The sequence below is a fragment of the Giraffa tippelskirchi genome, chromosome 3 (assembly GCF_054371585.1).
Source record: "Giraffa tippelskirchi isolate mGirTip1 chromosome 3, T2T-mGirTip1v1.2.pri, whole genome shotgun sequence".
Classification (NCBI taxonomy): Eukaryota; Metazoa; Chordata; class Mammalia; order Artiodactyla; family Giraffidae; genus Giraffa; species Giraffa tippelskirchi.
In genome coordinates this window covers 25,660,891-25,681,636 of record NC_137277.1, presented here as the reverse complement: position 1 = coordinate 25,681,636, position 20,746 = coordinate 25,660,891, and the positions used below count along the sequence as shown (strand labels likewise).

Genomic DNA, 20,746 nt, shown 5'->3' with positions numbered 1-20,746 from the left:
AGGTCTCCCGCATTGCGGGTGGATTCTTTACCGGCTGAGCCACAAGGGCAGCCCGTTGAGGATTTAGCCTTGCTGAAAGAAGAGCCTTGAGAGGACCAAGGCTTGACCCGGAGCGCACGGGTGGGATCCAGGCAGGCTCAGTCATTAATTTAGGATCCTGGACCCCAGTGTCACCTGAGGCTAGCTAAAATGGAGATTTTTTTCTCCCTGGAGCTTAAGAACAAAGCAGCATAAGGCAAACATTTGATTGATGTGCTAAACAGGGGACTCTGAAGGATTGAAGTTCCAGACCCTTAGCTAGCACTCTCCTTGGAGATATTCTGCTTGCTTAATCCTTCAGTCGTGTCTGACTCTTTGCGACCCCATGCACTGCAGCCCGCCAGGCTCCTCTGTCCATGGGATTCTCCAGGCAGGAATACTGGAGTAGGTTGCCAGGCCCTCCTCCAGGGGATCTTCCCAACCCAGGGATCCAACTCAGGTCTACCACCTTACAGGTGGATTATTTACCATCTGAGCCACCAGGGAGATATTCTAGGCTAGTGTTAAGGCAGACAGCTTTTGGTATTTTGTTTTTACTATTTTAGCTTTTAGTCTTTACTATAGATACTTTTGAATAACTTACTTAGTTTGAAGTACACATAAGATCTTATTTGGAAAGGGCTCCTGTTTATTCTTCTTTTGTATCCCCTCAGGACTCAAGCATTTAATTTCACACTATTACTTTTATCCTGCACTTACTGGTATGTTCCTAAGGTTATTTTTGAGTGTTCTGGCTCCCCAACTGTTGGTAAGGATCTCTTATGTTAAGAGCATGTCTCACTTCTTTAATACAATCCTTAATAGTACTCAGTCCATTCTATGCTGTGCTTAGTCACTCAGTCGGGTGCGAATCTTTGCGATCCCATGGACTGTAACCCACCTGGCTCCTCTGTCCATGGCATTTCTCAGGCAAGAATACTAGATGGAGTTGCCATTTCCTTTTCCAGGGGATCTTCCTGACTCAGGGATGGAACCCACGTCTTTTGCATTGGCAGACGTGTCCTGCATTGGCAGATTCGTCCTGCATTGGCAGACGGATTCTTTACCACTAGTGACACCTGTGAAGCCTACAGTAAATTCTTGCTGGTCAATCATAATATGTTTACTGTTTCACAGTCTGAATGTATAGCACTCAAAGATGGTGAAGAAAGCCTCCCTGGAAATTAGTATTTTAGAGTAAAATCTTATCCTGACTTAACTATTGATCATACAAACACCAACATTACAGATGTTCAATATTAATTAATCACTTACACTGAATTTTCAAACACTGCAGCCAGCACTAAAAGAGTTTACGGTTTCATTTTGACATGGTTCTTGCCCTTGGAAAGTGCACCCTCTGGCAAAAAGCTGGAAAAACTAACACCAATGGGCTAGAAATGCGATCTTAAGAAAAGTGTGTACTAAAGATGAAAGTCAAACACCTAGGTATGTTTAGAATGGGGAGGGGGAAATCCTGAAAGCTTTTTCTCTCTTCCTTTCTTTTTTTGAACTACACATAATCTTTGTTATTTTCATCATGACACAGTTATCACTCAAAGCAGGAACTGATGTTGGTTTCATCAGTTACCTTTTACCAGTTGCCCCCTGCCTGTCCTCATCTGCCAGACTTCACATAGGTAGCTCCACTGTTCTTGCCTTTACGCTTTCATACAGGATTTTCTTCCTGACTTGATGCATCTCTCAGCCTTCTTTAATATTTACTTTCTTCAGAAGGTCTTTCCTGATTTATTCTTTCTAAGGTATTAGGGCATAGTGATATATGTTATTTTTCACTTACTTCTTTATATGTACTTTTTCTTATACAACTTGGTAGATGTGCTGTTTCCCTCACTCTGTGCCTAACAAGCGATAGGAACATAACTCCTACTTATTTTATTCATCAGCTCTTCTAATGTCCAATACAGGGCTTTGATGCCAGATTTAGATTTGAATTTCAGCTCTGTCACTTTCTGTCTGCATTGCTCTTGGACAAGTTATAAAACTTACCTGTGTCTCAGTTTTCTCATCTGTGAAGTGGAGATACGAATAGCCACTTTAAGAATTGTTATAAAGATTAAAGGAAATGATTGTTATAAAGAGCTTAGCACAATTCCTGATAGAGTAAGTGCTAAATAAATGGCTGTTGTTACTGATATTTATTATTCCGGTCACCCTAGTTATGGCTGTAACATCTTAATGTTTGTGACTGTAACTTTATATGGTCTCAGTGGGTTGTTTGCTTTTTTCTATTGAGCTTCACTTCAACTCAAAAGATACAGAATGGTTACCCAGGCATTATATATTAGGTATTGAGTCAAAGCAAGATAAACAAAACATCGTGTTTCCCTAAGTCAGTAAACTTGTTGTTCCAAAACAGAATATAGCAGTAATGGAAAAATAGAAAAATGAGCAAAGTCCAAAAGGGGTACAGAGGAGGAAATGTGGGATTTTATCTGGAAGCTTTAGGAAAGTTTGCATAGAGGAGGTGAACTTCATAGGACAAATAAGTTTCCCTGCAGACAAGGAGAAGGACTTTCTTACAAAGGGAACAGCATGTGCAAAAGCACAGAGGTGTGGAGCAGCACTGTGTGTGGGTGGCTGAAGGTATAACTAGATTTGGCGTGGTTGACATAAAGAAGAGGCAGGAATAGTTTGGGGAACCATTTAAATGTCCTGCTGAGGAGCCTGGGCCGAAGGTGAGGGGGAATCTCTAAAGGACTTTAAGCAGAGGAGTCCCATGATTAGGCTTGCACTTTAGAGATCTGTTTCTGGAAGCTGTGAGGGGGACTGATCAGAGTGGCAAGGAGACCAATCAGAACGCTGCCATAATAATAACTTTACCCAGAGTCAAGGAGGAACCAAACAGAGCAAGGGTAGCAGGGATAATCTTTAGTGTATGTTCTTGTGAATTTTCCTCCTCATATCTGTATCTCCTCTCCTCTGTTACATTTGAAACTTCCTAAAAGATCCCTCAATCTCCTTTCAGATGTTCCCCTTGCCAGTAAAACGATATATACCATATTTCAAATACAAAGTATAGTTGTCCATTGTTTGTTTCAAAGGCCTAGGAGTTCCTCAAGGTTGGGAGCCTTGCCTGGCTGGCCACATCGTCTCCAGCTTCTTTCTTGCTGGCATCTAAAAGGGCTCGGTAAATGGGATAGCCACTGCCAGTTGTTGGCTCAGTTAGGAAAGACTGGCACAGAACCAGTCGTCCTCTCTCCTCTAAGCCTCTTTCTGACCAGTAGTGGTTAAGGACAGCAGTTTCTTCTGTGTGCATAATAACTGTCCTGTAAGGTGGGGAAGCATGCCTTGACCTTTTAAAGACAACGCTAGTGTAGCCAGGCCAGTCTCATAACTTCTGAGTAAAAGTATTGACCTAGTCCCTATCCCTCTGTGAAAATCTCAGAATTTGCTGACGTGACCATAATTCATATTAAAATCTTTTCATTTACAGCTGCCTTAAAAATAGAATCAGTGAAAATATATGTTTTTTTTTAATTGAAAAAAAAATAGAGTCAGTGAGGTCATTTGTGGTTCCTTCTTTCTTACTCTTGCTGGATAAGGCCAGGAACTTCTCTTACCTTCGTGGCCACTTGTTAATTTGGTTCTTGTATCACCTTGTTCACACCCACCTTCAGCCCTGCCCTGGGGGAAGGTATTGGACAGATCCCAACAAGCTCAGGCACTGTTCCCCGCCTCTGCAGCTGGGGTTATAAATAACCACCAAAACTAAATAGTCAAATAACTACATTTTGAAAATTGCTCAAATTGAAAAAAAAGATCACTCTGATCCTGAGTAGCAGTTTTCCCACTCCTGCTCTTCATCTCCCCCTTTCTTTCACTTATCATACCTCTCTTCTCTGATCCAAGCTCCCGAGGGAAGCCAATCTAAGCACAAAGCCCTCATACAATGAAGACATCTTTTTCCTTATTTGACAGGGGCAAAGCCCTCCAGGGCTGTAGTTATAGTTACACAATGTTGTTATAGCAGCAGAGGCCTCAGGGCAACATATGTTCCTGGGTGGTAATTGGGTTTGCTTTAACAGACTGTCTCTCCCTGTTTCTCTATGCCCAAATTCATTTATCAAGAAAACCAGGGAATTGCCATTATGGATGGGCCTTCATTTTTTTTTTTTTTTAATTCCAGCAAAACCAAATTATTTTTTATTCCCAGGATGGAATGTATTCAGTGATCATGGGTTGAGACGTTTTAGACTGAAGTTATTTTCATTTATTCGTTCAACTAATATTTATCGAGCATCTGATAAGTGCTATGCATTGGGTAGGAGCTGAGTGTACTCTGTGAATAAACAGACAAAGTCTTTTCCTCCTAGAGCTGTCAGTTTAGGACCAGTGTATAATAGTGGGGGCTGGGGGAGTATGACGTACACCTGCACCAACCCTCTCCACCTTTTCAAAAGTTATTAATCCAGTATAATAACACTAAATAAATGTTTGAAAAAATAAGACATCCTTAACCTCACTGCTGCTATAGAGCTATTTTTATTGTTTGCATATTGCCTTCCAATTTTTCTCCACATGCATACATTTTATTATATGTACACATTTTACATAGATGCACTCATTGCTTACATGAAATTCCATATTTTTTACACAGTCTTAATATCTCCTTGTTTCTCTGTAGTCCTCGTAATTATAATTGTAATTGCTGTGTAATGTTGTAATGTGGCACTGTGACATAACATGCTCTGTTTGGGATTATTGAGGTTCTTTTAAGTCAGATAATGCTGCAGTGGGTGTCTGCATGCATCTGTAGCTCTCCTGTTTTTATTTCTACCTCTTTTTTTTTTTATACTTTACCTCTTTATTTCTAATTATAACATTCTCATTTTGACATAATTTACACCTTTTTCACCCAATTAATACAATGCAAACAAAATTTTTCCAAATGTTAAGACTTTCTTTACCGTTTATGACACATGACATAACTGTAACTCTTTAAAAGTTCCTTAAAAGAAAGTTGAAATTTTCATTTTCTCCGTGAACCTGTCTGATCAAAAAGTAAAGGACATTACCACCTACATCTCTTATCATTATTACTTATTTCTACCTCTTATACATTGCTTGATTTTTTTCCCCAAAGACTTGTCCAAATTTAAAGTGTCACCATCCTTGTGGGAGGATACCAGTTTTAAGATGTTCCCAGAACTGAGTGTTACCACTTAATAAAATCTTGCAAGTTTAGTTAAAAAAAAAAAGAAAACTGCACCTCAAATGTGCTTTTCATTTTATTTCTAGTTAGGATGGACTTCAGTCTTCCATGTGTTTATTTACTAGTCCTGTTTCTTCTTCCATGAGATCCTGTGCACTACTCATTTCTCTACTGAGGTCTTGACGATTTTCTTTTAAGTTTGATTGAAAGACGGAGAGACAGATGCTTTGTCTGAGCCCCATTCAGCTATGGAGTCCATGTTACTGAGAAAGGAGAACATTTGCTTCATAATGATTTCTCTGGTAGTTTCTCCTCACTCTCTCTCTGGCTTCTCTATTACCTCTAGTGGTAAAGTCTTTGTCAAGTATGCATGCTATTGAGAAAGAGAATGAGATTATGAACAGAATGTGTAGATGACATGGGCGAAAGCAGCGAGGAAGCAGGTTATGTCTTTCCTCAGCAAGAACTGAGGAGCAACTTTAAAAGCTGTAGTCACTCTTGCCCACTACAGAAACTTTGTAGATGGCTTGTAGACACTATTTTCCTGATTACCTAGGAGAAATTGAGTGCTAGAAGAAAAAAAAAAAAAATCACAAACCAGTCAACTTCAGGAGGATGCAAAATGATCCTGCATTCTGCCATTTGTAAACTGAGGATTATTTCATTTGTTGGGAGATGTTTTCCCCAGAATAGGGGCTAGGAATGGGTTTCTCTGAGTCACTTACACATGCTTAGTCAGTCTCTCTTGTGACTAATTGTCCCCAAATGTGAATCAACTGCCAGGGTGAGGGATGCAAGCTACAACTAGGAAAATAATTTCTCTATTTAAGGTAAATCAGCACATACATGGTCCAAACTCAGAACCTTGGACTTCTTAGTCTTGCTCTAACCAACTGAGGTTACTGATCCAACCCAATCTCGGGGGTGAAGGATGATTTTCTTACTAGTCTGGAAATTACTTGGAGATGAGTGGGCATCTGGTCATTTTCTTTCCTGCCTAGCCTTGCCGGTAGATGTCATTACACCAGAGCACATTCTCCAAAGATAGGCTTAGAAGGAAAGAGAGGGCTTCAGAAAGGCCTAGTCCAACCATCTTGACCCTATTCTCCCATGGCTTCCGTTAATAACTCTGGGAAACTATCAGAAATATGTATATACATGGCTCCAGACAGTACTAAAGCCTGAACTCAGAAGGCCAAGACCTCAGGTTCTGGGAAGAGTCAGAGTTCTTATCCAGAGGCCTTCCCCAGATGGGGTGGGGCACACAGCTGCTGTAGGAAGGGTGGCAAGACCATTTCAATGGGGGTGTGCATATGATAGACTTATCAGGGAACAAGAGCCATAGTCTTGGGGCTCTTCCAAATGTCACTGTGGAGTAGATACCTCAAGCAAAGCACTCCACCCACCCTCCACCCTTGCCCCTCTGTCCACACTGACAGGGGCCACCCCTTGCCTGAAGGTTGCCAGGCTGGGGCTGGTTCATCAGCTTTGGGCCTTCCAAGGGCCAGCCAGACATATAGCCACACTCTGCCAGGAAACTGGGAAAGTTCCTAATAGTTCAGACTGTCATTATTGTTCTCCTTGAAGACAAATATAAGTAGCATTAATAAGCTGGGGAAAAGAGCTATTCTATAAAGACTTTGGTTCCATAATCTTCTGTAGGATAAAAATGAAATTCTTACCTGGCCTGACTACATTCTCCAAAGATAGGCCTGGAAGGAAAGAGAGGGCTTCAGAAAGGCCTAGTCCAACCATCATGACCTTCCCTGCATTATCTGCCCTCTGGTTAATTCTCCAGCCCATCCCACATAACCTCATTCTCTGTGTTTTAACCTCATTGACCTTCCTGCCCTGGTTCCTTCCACCTCAGGACCTTTGCACATACTCTTTACTCTGACTGGAAATTTCTTCCCTCATTCTCTTCTCCACCTCTTTCTACTAATCCTTCAGATCTAAAGTCAAATGTCATTTCCTCAGGGAAATATTTCCCAAAGCTTCTAGATTAGACCAAAGCCCTCATTTCTACACTGTTACAGTACCCTGCATTTTTCTTCATACCATTTGTCTCAGTTTATAATTATATATCTATAGGTATGACTGTTTAATCTAGATTCTTTGCCTTCTGTCCTCCCAATGCATACCCTAAAGGTTTCATGAAAGCAGTGTCCATTTTACTTACCACTGCATTCTCAGTACCTAGCAAGGTACATAGTGCCTAACAGGCACTTAGTAACTATCGGATGTATGAAAAAGTGGCAGTAATAATAATAAATGAAGGAAGTTAGAAAACATAGCATTACTCTTGTACCCACGTTCATATAGCATTTGTATATGTGTCTATATAGTGTCTAATTATAGTCACTCAATTCCTAAGACATATCAGAGTCCAGAGAAACTTCTAAATTGGTCAAGAGGAAAGTGGAAGTTACCATATGAGGCAAAATCTTAAAGGCTGTGGAAAGATGGAGGCTGAGGCTCTGATCCATCCATGTGAAACTATAAAGGAGATAAATACAGATTTATTTACTAAATCCAAAAAATCAGTGCAAAGGAAAATTTTTTGAAAACTAGACTATGGACTTCCCAGAAGAGACTGTGTGTTATTTATCTCTGTATCCTCAGCACCTAGCATGATGTCTGGCACATAGTAGGAGCTCAAGAAATGTATGTTGAACTATTTTGTTGAAGCTTAAAAGAGGTAGACGTGGGTCTGGGGATAAAGTAGGATACAGTTTTTCACTTGGGAAATCTCAGAGGCAGAAAAGTATGAATAGGGTCAAGAAGGGCTCCTTTACATGTATGGACAATAGCTATACAATAGACTGTTTCAGGGACATTAGGGCTATTCAGGGCCCATCCCTTGACCTTTTGAGATCATCCTTATGAAGGGCAATTACTATGCACTCTCACAAAATGCATCATCTCTCCACCAGCAGGGACCAAACTCTAAGCTATATAAAGCATTGATCTCACCCTGCCTCATATTGTTATCTCCAGTGCCCTCTAGACTCTTGGGCACATGCCCCATTGGTTCCCTGGGCATATTCTACCCTGGTTTTCACCAAAGAAGGGAAAAACCCAGAAGGTGGTGCCCTTCAATCAGAAGTAAAAATGGCTGCATCTCTCAGGGCAACCAGAGCCTGGGGCTGGTATTCCTGAGCCCACAGCAGGGAGGCCATTAGCCCCGGTCCCAAGAATCCCTGCAACCAGCATCCCTGGCATTTAGCCTTCCATCCCTGGCACTTAACCTCAGGCCCCTTTAAGTGGGGACATTTCAAACGGTTTTTCTTAGAGGCTTGGAGGATTCAAAAGAATTCTTGCACATTAAAAAAATAAATCCTCCAAAAACAGCTATTGAGCTGCTCGACCTCACAGTATTTCTTCCCTCTCCCAGCAGTGTGGGGCTTAAAAGTTGAGGACTTGGTTGTATGTTCATTAGCCTTATTCCAGCCAGCTCTGCTGGTCTCATCCTGCCTGGTACCAGCAGGGTAAGGGCTGTGTCTTGTCTCAAAGATGGGCCTGAAGGCATAGGCATCACAAAATAATTTGACTCTTGTCAGTGGTATGCTGATGTGTCACGGAAACTAGTCCCAGGGGCTTGTCACCTCTGACTTCCCCCCTCCCCTTACAGCAGCCTATAAATCACTGAGTATTAATATTGTCTGGAGGACCCTTCTCTCCCCACCCCTACTCTGGGGCTCCCCAGCAGGCAGAAGGCTGCAAACTAAGCAGGGAGAAAAGAAGAATGGGCAGCAGGCAGGGGTGCCCATCATTTATCAACCAAACGCAGCTTTGGTGGCTCTTTCCAGCAGTGCTCTGGCAGGTTGGGCAGGCAGTGCAACCAGTGTTTTCTGTCAAAATGGAGAGCACAGTCCAGCAAGAGTTCCCCTTATTTGGCTGCCCCACCCCAGAAGTAGGGAGTCAAAGCATGAGTCCTTTTCTTTTTTTTGGTTTTGGTGGGTTCAGAATTAAAACACACTTTTGGTCCTGAATAGATTCTTACCTCCTTCCCACCCTCTTCTGCCAAGTCTTCTGTGGGGCCTCCTCTTCTAGCTTCTCTTTTGACCCCACGAAGAGCTTTCTCACTTTACTTGGCACCTTACAGAAGTTTCTTAAGAGTCCCAGTTCCAGAGCTCTGGCAGGCTTTCTTAAAGGGCAGCACCACCCTCCTCCTCCTTTGATCGTCTCTGGTTTCTCCTTAATGGAAATCCCCCAGCTTCCCCATCTCTCTCTCTTTCTCTAAGGTAGGGAAAACTTGGAGAAAGGAAGTGCATTTAGTCCACTGAACGAGAGACATGCTTTGTCGAGAAGTTCCAAAAAATGTTCCAACTCCCTCACCAAGAACAGCTGGAACCTGCCAGATTCACCTCCATAATTTCTGAGCACTGCTTCTCTGCAATATAAACAAAGTCAGAGTTCTAGGGAGTTTAGGACCCAGGGAAGTGACAGGGAGGCAGGGAAGTGGGTTATAGCATGACCAATCTGGACTGCCTTCCTAACTCTGACCTTCAATTTCTGGGTAAGGAGTGGACCTCCGGGTCTGCATCCCTCTGACTTAGTCCTTTGAGCCCCTCCATAGTGGTTATATACATGGTCTTTGAAAGCAGATGGACCTATCTTCTCTAGCTGCATAACCTTCAATACATTTCTTAACCTTTCTGAGCCTCAGTTTTCTCACCTGTGAACTGGGGATAGTTATGTCTACTGTATAGGATGTAATAACTGTGACTAAGAGTTAAATAATATTATGTGGGCAAATTACTTAGCCTATAGGAAGCTCCCAGTAAGTAGAAGTGGTATACTATGCCTTTTGGCCAGGGCACATGGCCTATAGCATCCTGAATACATTGCTTTCTTCCTGGGGCCTTGATGTTAGTGTCTCCTCAGGTGGCACAAGCTTCGTGGGCATTCTGAGGAACGCAGACTCACCACTGATTCAGAGATCCCAGGATTTTTAACCTATTTGGGGAAGAAATCAAAATTTGGTGTATATAGCCAAAAAATTGACAGGGTCGAGATCTAGACCCTGGCTTGACATTCTGGGCACCAGTAGATCAGAGAATTGGATGGAGCTTCTGGGTGGGACTTCCAGGGAAGGTACCAACTTGTGTGATGCTATCAGACTGTCATGGAAGAAGCAAGACCAAGCAAAATACACACTACTTTGTAGATTACCAGGCCTTTGCCTAAGTTGAAGCAGGGGTTACAGAGGCCACTGGTGGAATGTACTGGAACATTCCAGGCCCTTCTGCTGCACAACACCACCCCTTGAGCTTAGAGCCATCAGGGTCTTCCAGGAAGAATTGGGTACAAGGACCTCCCCCTCCACTATGCACAGCAAGAAATCACCTGCTCTGAAAGAAGCATTATTCTAAGTGCTACCAAGTTACTAAGTGTGGGGAGTGTCAGTACAGCCTTTTGGGACTTTTTCACTAGATAGAGAGGCCTGGCTGCTAAGGCCATTTTATTGAGCGAGGAGCATCTTGTGGAAAAGATCTGCTGCATACAGGATACCCACAGGAAAAGCCAGGAACAGGCACCTAATCAATCAGGGCTGAAGAGTTGGATGAGATATAACTTCATTTTTCAGTAAGAAACAGATTTACAATGAAGCTAATGAAACTCAAGAGTCGGAGCCCCTCACTTGCACAGAACCTTTCCAAGTCCTTATCCCTAATTCTATAATTATTTTACTATTTAACCTGAGGAAACCTCAAGTGGTATAAGCCTTAGACTTCACAGAACCTGAAGCCTTCCCTGCTTTTAGTCTGCAGGACTTTTAGCCTCAACCTTCAGGAGTGATCATAAACAGTTGGAAAAACAAATACTTAAATAATCAACTTTGCCGCAACGTTGCCAGATGCAGTGGCATGCCCTAGTAACTGACAAGAAATAACAGAGCAAATGTGTTCCTTTGCTTGGAACTGGGGAGAAAGGGGACTTCCTTGGTGGCGCCGTGGATAAGAATCCGCTTGCCAGTGTAAGGGATGTGGGTTCAATCCCCGGTCAGGGAAGATTCCACATGCCTCGGGGCAACTAAGCCCGTGTGCCACAACTACTGAGCCTGGGCTCTAGGGCCCTCTAGCCGCAACTACCAAGCCCACATGCTGCTGCTACTGAAGCCCGCAGGCCTCGAGCCTGTGCTCCACAATGAAAAGCCGCCACAGTGACACGCATGCTCCACGGTGAAAAGGAGCCCCAGCTCGCCGCCACTGAGAGCAACTAAAGCTTGTGCAAAGCAACAAAGATCCAGCACAACCAAAAGTAAATAAGTTAATTAATTAAAAAAAAAAATTGGTGAGAAAGGACAAACATATAAAATGACAGAAGAGGAATTATGAAGCTACTCATAAGCTAGTACAAAATAATGGGCCTAACACCTAAGTCCTGGAGGCATCATTCCTGTCTCACAGGATTAGCTAAGGAATGCTTGCAGGAAGTGAGGTCTGATTGGAAGTTGAAGTTGACGATGAAGATGGTGGACAGGGAAGCTTGGTGTGCTGCAGTCCATGAGGTCGCAAAGAGTCGGACACAACTAAGCGACTGAACTGAACTGAGGGGGAATATCATCTCCAAAGCACAGAAGATAAAACTGTGGACACATCTTTGGTGATATTTTGCAGTTATCTATTAAAAAAGCCCTTTAGATAATATTCTTGGCTCTGAAAATAATTTCTGAGCCTATGAGCCTATGTCCTAGGTCTGAAGGAAATCAAACTACAGACCAACTTTCACATCACTTGTCTCTTCTGTTATATTTATAGTATCTTTGAATTGGATTTTATGGTACTTGATTCTTCATTTGGTGCATGGTGCGAGAGGGTAAGGGAGAGATGTGAAATTAGATGAAGAATGTTTAGATTATTGTAGCTTATTTGCCCAGGGGTCATTGTATTTTTGAGGCTGACCTGGATAAGGTAAATGGGAACAATGGTGGGGAAGAGAGAAGTTTAAAGTGGAGTGAAATGAATAGGCCTTTTGGTTTATACACAGTCTTCTAGGGATATACGCAACCAGCATTTCCTCTCCAGAGACTGATCTCTGAGGGACCTGGGAGAGTCAGGTGTGGGGGATGCAAACTGTTCCCACCAAGGTGCTGCTCTAGAAAGAAGATGGTCCTTCAAGGTACCCATAATCACATGACACGGCTGAACTCAAGTTTATTTTAATTTGCTTTTTGTGAAGCAATATCTGCATGCTGGTCATAGTGCTAGGTGTAGTCATTAGACTGAGGACCAAGACATGCCTGTTCTCAAGAAACTTACATATTTTAGTGAAGAGAACACTTATGAAGAATGCTAACTTGGGTATTTCATAAGTCAAAGAACCAAAACTTTTGTCTCTCACAGTGACCTTTTATGGCTATCATAGGGGTAGGTATATCTTTTTCATGAAATGTTCCCTTAAAAGATTAGCACGGTCTGACACACATCAGAGATCTCTCATCCATAAACATATCTAAATCCTTTTTTTAAAAGCAGCTTGATCGAGGCATAAATTATGTACCATAAAATTCACTTATTATACATGTATAATTCTATAGTTGTGCAACCATCAGCATATTCCAGTTTTAGATCATTTCCATCACCCCAAAAAGTTCCACTGTGCTTGTTTGCAGATAATCCCTGCTTCTACTCTCAGCTGGAGGCAACCTCTGGTCTGCTTTCTCTATAAATTTGCCTTTTCTAGATAGTTCACATAAATGGAGTCATATAATATGTGGTCTTTTGTATCTGGCTCCTTTTACTTAGCATATTGTTTTTAAGGTCCATCTACATTGTAGCATATATCAGTAGTTTATTTCCTTTTAGTGCTGAATAGTATTCTCTATAAATTCTTTTGGAAGTTATTTATGTTTTGAGGCAACATTGACCAGGATGCAGGAGCCCTGGTCTTCTGTCCTGCCTCTGATTTGCCAACTGACCTCTACCAAGTCCTTCCCTTGTCTCAATACCCACTTCTCCATTTGTAAAATGAAGGGACTAGACTGATCATACACAGTCTCTAATGGCTCTTTGTATTTTTCATGGAGTGCCACTAGGTCCTGTATTCCAAAATTTTGATGTCTCTGATCCCACATTTACCCTTTACCTGTGGGTCAGGAAGATCCCCTGGAGAAAGGAATGGCTACCCAATCCAGTATTCTTTGCCTGGAGAATTCCATGGACAGAGGACCCTGGACTGTCCATGCGGGTCACAAAGAGTTGGACAAGACTTAGCGACTAACAGTTTGATTTTTTTTTTAATTTTAAAACATCTAACAAATCCTTTATTGTTAAGGATGAGGAAACTTCAGTTTTAAAAGGCTGCAGTTTAGCAAGAAAAGTTGATTCCCACTGAGAGGAAAAGAAGAGTTAAGGAGTGAACATCACCCAGTCTGAGAGATGGAGAATGAACAAGTGAGGTAACTAAGCAGAAGACAGAAAGTGGTGGGCTGCAGCAAGGGACAAAGTATGTCAGACAGAGTACCGAAGGTCAAAATCCAGGCCACAGTTATCTTGGGAGTAATAGGGCAGGGATGCAGGGAAAGGGAGGCCCCCAGAGTGGGAGAGATGTTGAGGGCTACCCCCCCTCCCTACTCTGTTCCCATAACCTCATTCATTCCCTCAACACTCCTTCTCAATCCCTCTAAGGCTGCTCTGCTCCTTCTGTTCTGACCCCATTTCCTCAGGATCTTGTTCCCTGAGGAACCAGGCCTGACATTTCAGACAGAGGCTGAGGGAAGGAGGTAGGTCAGAAAAAGACACCATGTGTCTGCGTCATTTTATTTTTTGTCTTTATTACTTTGGAACCCAGGAGCCAAAGGCGTAAGTACTTAGACATTTACCAGGAAGTTCAGAGATAGTCCCAGGTACCAAGGAATATCAAGACTTCTCTAATCTCTGCTGAACAATCGCTCCTGAGTATCAGATTCTAGAGAATAAAAATGGTGATTTGGAATTTCCATTCTTGTTGGTTATTGTGGCATAAATGTCCAGGGTGAAGGATCAAGGTGCCCCAGAAGTAGGGCCAGACATCACCTTCAGAACTGGAAAGCTTCTCTTGACTATGACAACCCTAGCCTTCTCTTAATTCTGTAGCCAGTGGATCCTACAGATCCTCTGATCTTCTAGAAATCTCCAAAGCCTTTCATCCTTGGTAGCCCTTCAGACATCTGCAGCTTTTAAGACTCCAGGCCTTATAGGGACTGCTTGGAGAAGGGCTATACCTCTGACCCCACACTTGTAGGAAAAATAATTCGAGTCCTCATTTATTTGTGACAGCTGTGGACATCCCAAGAGCAGGCTAGGATCAAGGGGCTGAGCATTTGCTGTTGGAACCTTCTGAGGCAAATAATTCTCCCATAGATGAAAAACCATTTATTGATATACTTGGTGTATGTAATCCTCCACTTTTGATGTTTTTGAGTGCCTGCCTCCGACCTCCCTGAAAGCAGCACCCAGAACATGTCTCAATCAGAACAGCCTCTAGACCACTTCTGCTTACAGGCTTCAAGGCCTGCTGGGGTATGAACTCCAGAATAGGAAGTATGTCTCTGAATATTATTGTCATTCTATAGTGCCTAGCTCTGTGTCTGGCACATGGTGCACATGGTCATTTCAATAAATTTGTGACAAGCAAATTAATTGGTGACAATCATGTTGATAAAGATGGCAGAGGAACAATGACAAAGGTTTTCTTGAAGCTAGAGGATGCTTTTAAGGCAATACATTTCCCCTTAGCAGCATGCAGTCTCCCCCAAACCCTGGCTGCTTCTTCTAAAAAATGTTTTTTTTTAATTTGGCTATGTTGGGTCTTAGTTGCGGCATGCAGGTTCTTTAGTTGCAGCAGATGGGATTGAGTTCCCTGACCAGGGATTGAACCCAGGCCCCCTGCATTGGGAGCATGGAGTCTTAGCCACTGGACCACCAGGGAAGTCCTAAGCCCTGGCTTCTTTAATTAGAGGAAACAGACAGGAGTTGATCTTCAGATGAGGTCTTTATCCTCCCATCGTGCCTATGCCAGGAGAAGCAACCAGTGATAGAGAAGGGAATGAGAGACAGCTGCTTGGGCATGATACCTGGGGTAAGGAGAGGACAGGGATCTCCTCTGCATGCCTGCCTTCACATTCCTCCAGCTGGGCCATCTTAGTGTCTTTAGCCAGCTTATCAAGAAGGAACACAACTCTCTGGATTCAGAAGATCCAGTTCTTCAGCTGTGCCACCTCCACCAACTCTTCTTCCACTGTCTAGGCCCTCTATTCTTGGTACTTTGGCTTTAAAATGAAACTTAAACTCCCATATCCTTGAGACTACCCTCTTCTCTCCAAGGGAAGAATGCTGCTGCCCAGTAATATGCCATTTTCTCTTTAGAACAACTCTGTAAGGTTGATACAGCACAGTTGATTCTGGCACAGAGAAAGGAAGTCATTTGTCCAAAGTATTTCAAGATTCCTCACTCCAGGCTTTTACCTGTAACACACACCATATGGCCCAACCAGTAAAAATCACACATCATCTTCTAAGACTGCCTGAGAATTTACATGTTGTGTCCTAAAATGGACAAAGTTGTCAGGTAAGAACAGATTTTAAGAGACCACCTGGCCCACACTTTGGCTATCAGGCAAGTTAATTGTCTAGAAGTTGAGTGTGTGTTGAGAAAATACTTGAATCTGAAGTCAAAAGACCTAGGATGTTCATCCTGGGTCTGCCATTTACTAAGTGGACAATCTTGGGTAAGTCATCACAGCCTCTGGGACTTAGCCTTCTATAAAATAGGGACAATAATATTTTCATTTTCTACCTATCATACATATAATAGTCTACCTGTTACGCACTTGTGAAAATTAAATGAGATGGTGTATGTGAAAGCTATGAAGTACAAGACAAGTGTTAATTTTAACATCTCAGCCAAACTGTATCTTTGGAGATTCTTTATGTAAAATGTAAATAGTAATCCTTCTTTGTTTATAAGAAAGTTTTATAATGACAGAGATTAGGAGTTCATCTCTGGAGTCAGGCTGCCTGAGTATCCTTGGGCAGTAAGCAATTTTGCTTCTTTCTGAAGCCTCCATGAAGAGGAGATAATACCCATCTCAGAGAAGGAAATGGCAACCCACTCCAGTATTCTTGCCTGGAGAATCCCAGGGACGGGGGAGCCTGGTGGGTGGCCGTCTCGGGGGTCGCACAGAGTCGGACACGACTGAAGCGACTTAGCAGCAGCAGCAGCATAGGTATGCTCATGAGAATTAAATGAGGCAATGTATGCATGGTGCTTAAGATACATCTGTCATGGAGAAAGAAACTCAGTGAATGTTAGCTGTTACTATTACTGATTTTATTAATGAAATTGCCACAATGAGGCAGTAAGGTCCATTAAGATCTGATAGAGATCTGAGTCAAGAATCAAAAAGATTCACCTTTTTGGACCTCAGTTTCTCTACCTGCACCATAATAAGAACCCATGGTTTCCTTTTTCCAGATTTTCATGGGGATTAAAAAAACATATATGAAGACTTTGAACTAACTGGAATGTTATAAATTGTAAGATTTTTTTTTAAACTGAGTTATTTATTAAGACTAAATTTTTATCAGTTCATCAATTTTTGTGCATTCCTATCTGCCTTGGTAAAGTGGTCCACTTCATAGAAAAGGAGTACATCTCCCTGTCAGTTAAAAAGATTTCAAATGTCATCTTAAAGTACATTCTCCAAATCTGCAAGAATACACTCTTTGCAAAGAAAAATTTTCTTTAGGATGTTCCATATATCCTCAATTTGTTTTCTGTACATAGGCTGATTTTCATATTCATCCAACTCTTGAATTTCCACTTTGGATATTATCTGCTTTCAATATTTAATCCCCAAAATGACCTCTCATTGCCTTGCAGCATGCTTCCAGATTACCTCCTTTTTTCTGATTATTAATAGTTAGTATGGCTTCAGGGAATACCTTCATTTTAACATTAAACTAGGAAAAAACAGAAATAGAAAGATAAATCTGTAGCAAGATCAAAAATAGATATCATGGCTAAATATAAATCTGGAGGGAATTATCTAATTATTTGGATGGTCCCTTATCACAGACAATCTAGGATTGATTGCCTTTAACTTTTTCCACAGAAGAGAACAAAATGGTTAATGAATACCAAGAGTAATAATTTTTTTCTTTTGAAGAGAATAATTTTAAGCAGTAATTTAAATGCTTTTTCCCTCAAACGTTTCATGTATATATTATAGCATGTGATTTTCACAACGGCGTGCATTCTCTTTGTGGCCCATTCAGGTTCATTTTGACTTGTAGGTCAGAGAGCGTTGAGCTGGGAAGACCAGGATTTGGTTATGGAGTCACTGTGTAGATTTGCTCAACTTTCTCAGTTACTTTGTTCCTTCCACTCTGCTGAACAGACTTGTAATGGACAACTCTGCTCCTTTTCAGTCTCAGTTTAATTTACAAGCTAGCAGCTGCGTTTTTAGGTTGGACCAACACCAAGTAAGGACTTAGATATGTGAAGAAAGACAAATGTGGTGCCACATGAGGCACAGTAGCTATTATGTTCACAGATATAATGCAAATCGCATGCAAATATTATGCAAACTTTTCATTAATTTGTAGAAACTTACTTTAGACCTTGCAAGCAACATTGAGATCCTATGATCCTATGTTTTTAGATTAAACCAAAAGTAATGCTTTTTGAAGTTAGTTATTGCTTTCTTCATACTTACCGGGACTCAATTGCTGAAAGTTTGACACTCCTCCCAGCTCCCCATGATGATTTCACTGCTGCTTTATTCCATCTCACACCCGGCCTCGGCTCCGGCCCCGCCCCCACTTTGTCTGATGTCACGTGATATCGTATTTGCATACTACCTGGGACTGGGTGTGACGCTCCCCTTTTCTGCACCTTGTCATTGGCGGTACCGGAGAACCAGCCCCCTTCCGGACGGACCAATAGCGAACTCTCGGACGTGGGGCAGCAGGCTGTGGTGGGATGGAGGTGGGGTCTTGGGGTTGGATCGCTAGGCATGTTAACCAATCATCCTCTGGTAGGGGAAGATCAAGCCGCGGATTGGTTGGGAGGAGGGGGTCTGGGGATCCGTAGGCCAATGAGGGCTCTGGGCTGAGGGGGCCGGTCTCCGCCCCGTAGAGCAGATAAGCAGCTGCCGCGGGGGTTGGGGGGCTGTGTGGGGCTCGCAGTGGGTCCGAGGCAGGCGAGCAGTCCGGCGGGCGGGCGATGGCGGGGGCCGCAGCGGGCGGCAGAGGCGGAGGTGCCTGGGGGCCGGGTCGCGGAGGGGCCGGGGGGCTCCGTCGGGGCTGCTCTCCCCCAGTCCCTGCCGGCTCCCCTCGGGCTGGTCTGCAGCCGCTCAGGGCCACCGTCCCCTTCCAGCTGCAGCAGCCGCATCAGCGCCGGGACGGGGGTGGCCGTGCAGGTGAGCCGGGCCTGGAGTGCGTGCTGCTGAGGGAGCCGTTGGGGGGGGGGGTCGCGTGGCGGGGGGAGGGGTAGGGGAAAAAGTGTAAGGGGGAAGTGGAATAGGGGCGAAGGAAGAGAAATGGGGTCGCGCAGAGTCTGCGAGAACGGAAGGAGCGAGAACGAGGAGCGGTGAACGCGGAGTGCACCGCTGGGACAGAGTGCCGGGGAGTCGGGCCGGGAGGTGAGGGGAAGGTCCTGGCAGATGGAGGCTGGCTCTGGGGGCGTAACCGAAATGTGGGCAGAGATGTGGTGTGGGGGTGAATGGAAGATGCACGGGTGGCAGCGAGGTGTGAGGCTTGTGATAGGGGCGCCCTATGCAGGGATTGCGCTGGAACGGGGAGCCGGTGGGCGTTGGATGTCTGCACGCTGAGGGGGAGGGGCATGGAGGAGAGCCCCGTGGAGCCATGTGTTAGTTCTCCAACTTGAGTTTGGCCCCAGCATCCCGTTCTGCAGCTTGGAGTTCCTTTTCCCACCGCTTCATGTGCGCTTCGCTTTATGGCACGTCCTGGAGCTGGTTTCTTCTAAGCCGTTGGAATAAGTTTAACGGCTTCTACCACCATACAAATGCTCCGCTCCTACTCCCTACATTCCTGTCGGTGTGGCCCAAAAGTTGTATGTTCCCAGATCACAGACCTGCTTAATATGGTTGTCTCATTCCAACCATCGCGCGCGCGCACGCGCGCGCGTGTGTGTGTAGGTGTAGGATCTCGGTAGTTTGCCCCCTGCCTTTCCGTTCTCCCCCCACCAATGCCGTTTTGTCCTGAGCTTGTCGGTCAACGTGGCAGTGGGGTGAGGGCTACAATCAAGTACAGTGTGGCAAATACTCCCACTTTCTCAAGAGCACCAAAAAGATGTCTTAATAGCAGCTTAACGTGGTAGATGTGGTTGGCAAAGAGCAAGCTTAACCTTGCTTTCACACTCAAAGTTGTAATGGATCCCCTGCAAATGCAGGCAGTTAGGAATGGGAGAAGGAACCTACTTGCATGAGGAGGTTGGCAATAAGTTGAAAGTGACGCTTACATTTGATTCACACCAGATGTGAAAAGATCATTGCACACTTCCAAAGCCTCAGGGTCTACCAAATGTACAAAAGTCATAGTCCCTGCCATGTGATGGTTAATGACATTCTCCAAACCAGAGTTTCTCAGGCTTTTTGTGATTACTGAGCTTAGTTCCAGCCCCTCCAGAAAGTGTAGTTGCTACGGTGCCTTCCTAGGTAGGAATGGGATTAAGAGGGTCTCTGAAGTAGAAAGTCTTCGTCCGTCTGGACTTCATTGTAAATGTTAGCATTGCATCGTGGAACACAGAAACTTGGTCAAATCTGGTAGCAAGATGGTAACCAACTAGTAAAAGTATGCCTAGAATCTGACGATGTAGAGCAAGGCAATGCCCAGACAAACTCAGGCCTATTGTGAACTGCTCTAAAGCAAACCGCAAGAGTACAAAACTGTTGGTTTTGTTTGTGCCTCCTTAGAGTCAGGGAAGTTAGTAGAACAGCAAGCACCAGAACCTAGTCACTTTTAGTGGACATCAGCAGAAAGCCTGCCTGTGTAGTACTTGGGAATCTATTAGCAGTCATATTTGAAGAGCAGTTATGTTGTGTTTACTATAGAACTAATATTAAAAGGACAAACACCGGTGATGCTGTGGGAAGAAGAGTGTAGGTTTGGATGACTGAGTTCTTTACGTGGCCAGTTCCTTTTTTAGGGCCAGGTACCCTAAAATACTGGTAAGAAAAAACATAGGAGGCTAGAGCTCTGTGTGATTTGTTAGATGATTTAAGACAGATTGAGTGATTTCTTGCTTATTGATTGGGCTGAAGGATTGTTTCTCCTCCACCTAGTAGTATCCCAGAGGCACTAATAAGGCACTTACCTGGTCTGTAGTGGGGTTATTTGTAGGTTTGCAGTGAAGCAGGAGAGAGGAAAGACAAGAGGAGGAAAGAGCAGCCTGAGCCTGTGGACTTATTTGTGGCCAAACATTAAAGGAATGTCCCTGGCCTTTGGTTTGGGAGTGCATCAGGTCTTCTACATGTTAACTTTTACCTCTATGTGTGTTCAGATTTTTTCCATTCCTCGCCTTGAGAAGTGGCAGAAGTGGTTT

The 20,746-nt window shown here is 43.6% G+C and overlaps 2 protein-coding genes across 4 annotated transcripts in view; one reads left to right on the top strand and one right to left on the bottom strand.

Annotated features, from left to right (window-relative positions):
• Window positions 1-5,257: 5,257 nt before the first annotated feature.
• LOC145540389 (uncharacterized) lies at window positions 5,258-19,026 on the bottom strand. The gene is made up of 7 exons (XM_081574958.1): window positions 18,614-19,026; window positions 18,043-18,559; window positions 10,002-10,153; window positions 9,198-9,587; window positions 7,624-7,690; window positions 6,877-6,906; window positions 5,258-5,763 (listed from the first exon to the last, which is right to left on the bottom strand). The coding sequence occupies exons 1-3, from the start codon at window positions 19,024-19,026 to the stop codon at window positions 10,067-10,069; spliced, it is 1,017 nt and encodes a 338-aa protein (XP_081431084.1). The 3' UTR covers window positions 5,258-5,763; window positions 6,877-6,906; window positions 7,624-7,690; window positions 9,198-9,587; window positions 10,002-10,066.
• The window catches only part of FAM117A (family with sequence similarity 117 member A), a 43,167-nt gene continuing 40,769 nt past the window's right edge, over window positions 18,349-20,746 (top strand). Inside the window, exons 1-2 of one of the 3 annotated variants that reach the window (XM_081582583.1) lie at window positions 18,349-18,440; window positions 18,560-18,602. The gene's annotated coding sequence lies outside the window, so the exon portion shown is untranslated. Of the gene's footprint in view, window positions 18,603-20,746 lie in introns of all 3 variants that reach the window. The other 2 variants (XM_081582582.1, XM_081582584.1) reach the window with 2 other exon arrangements.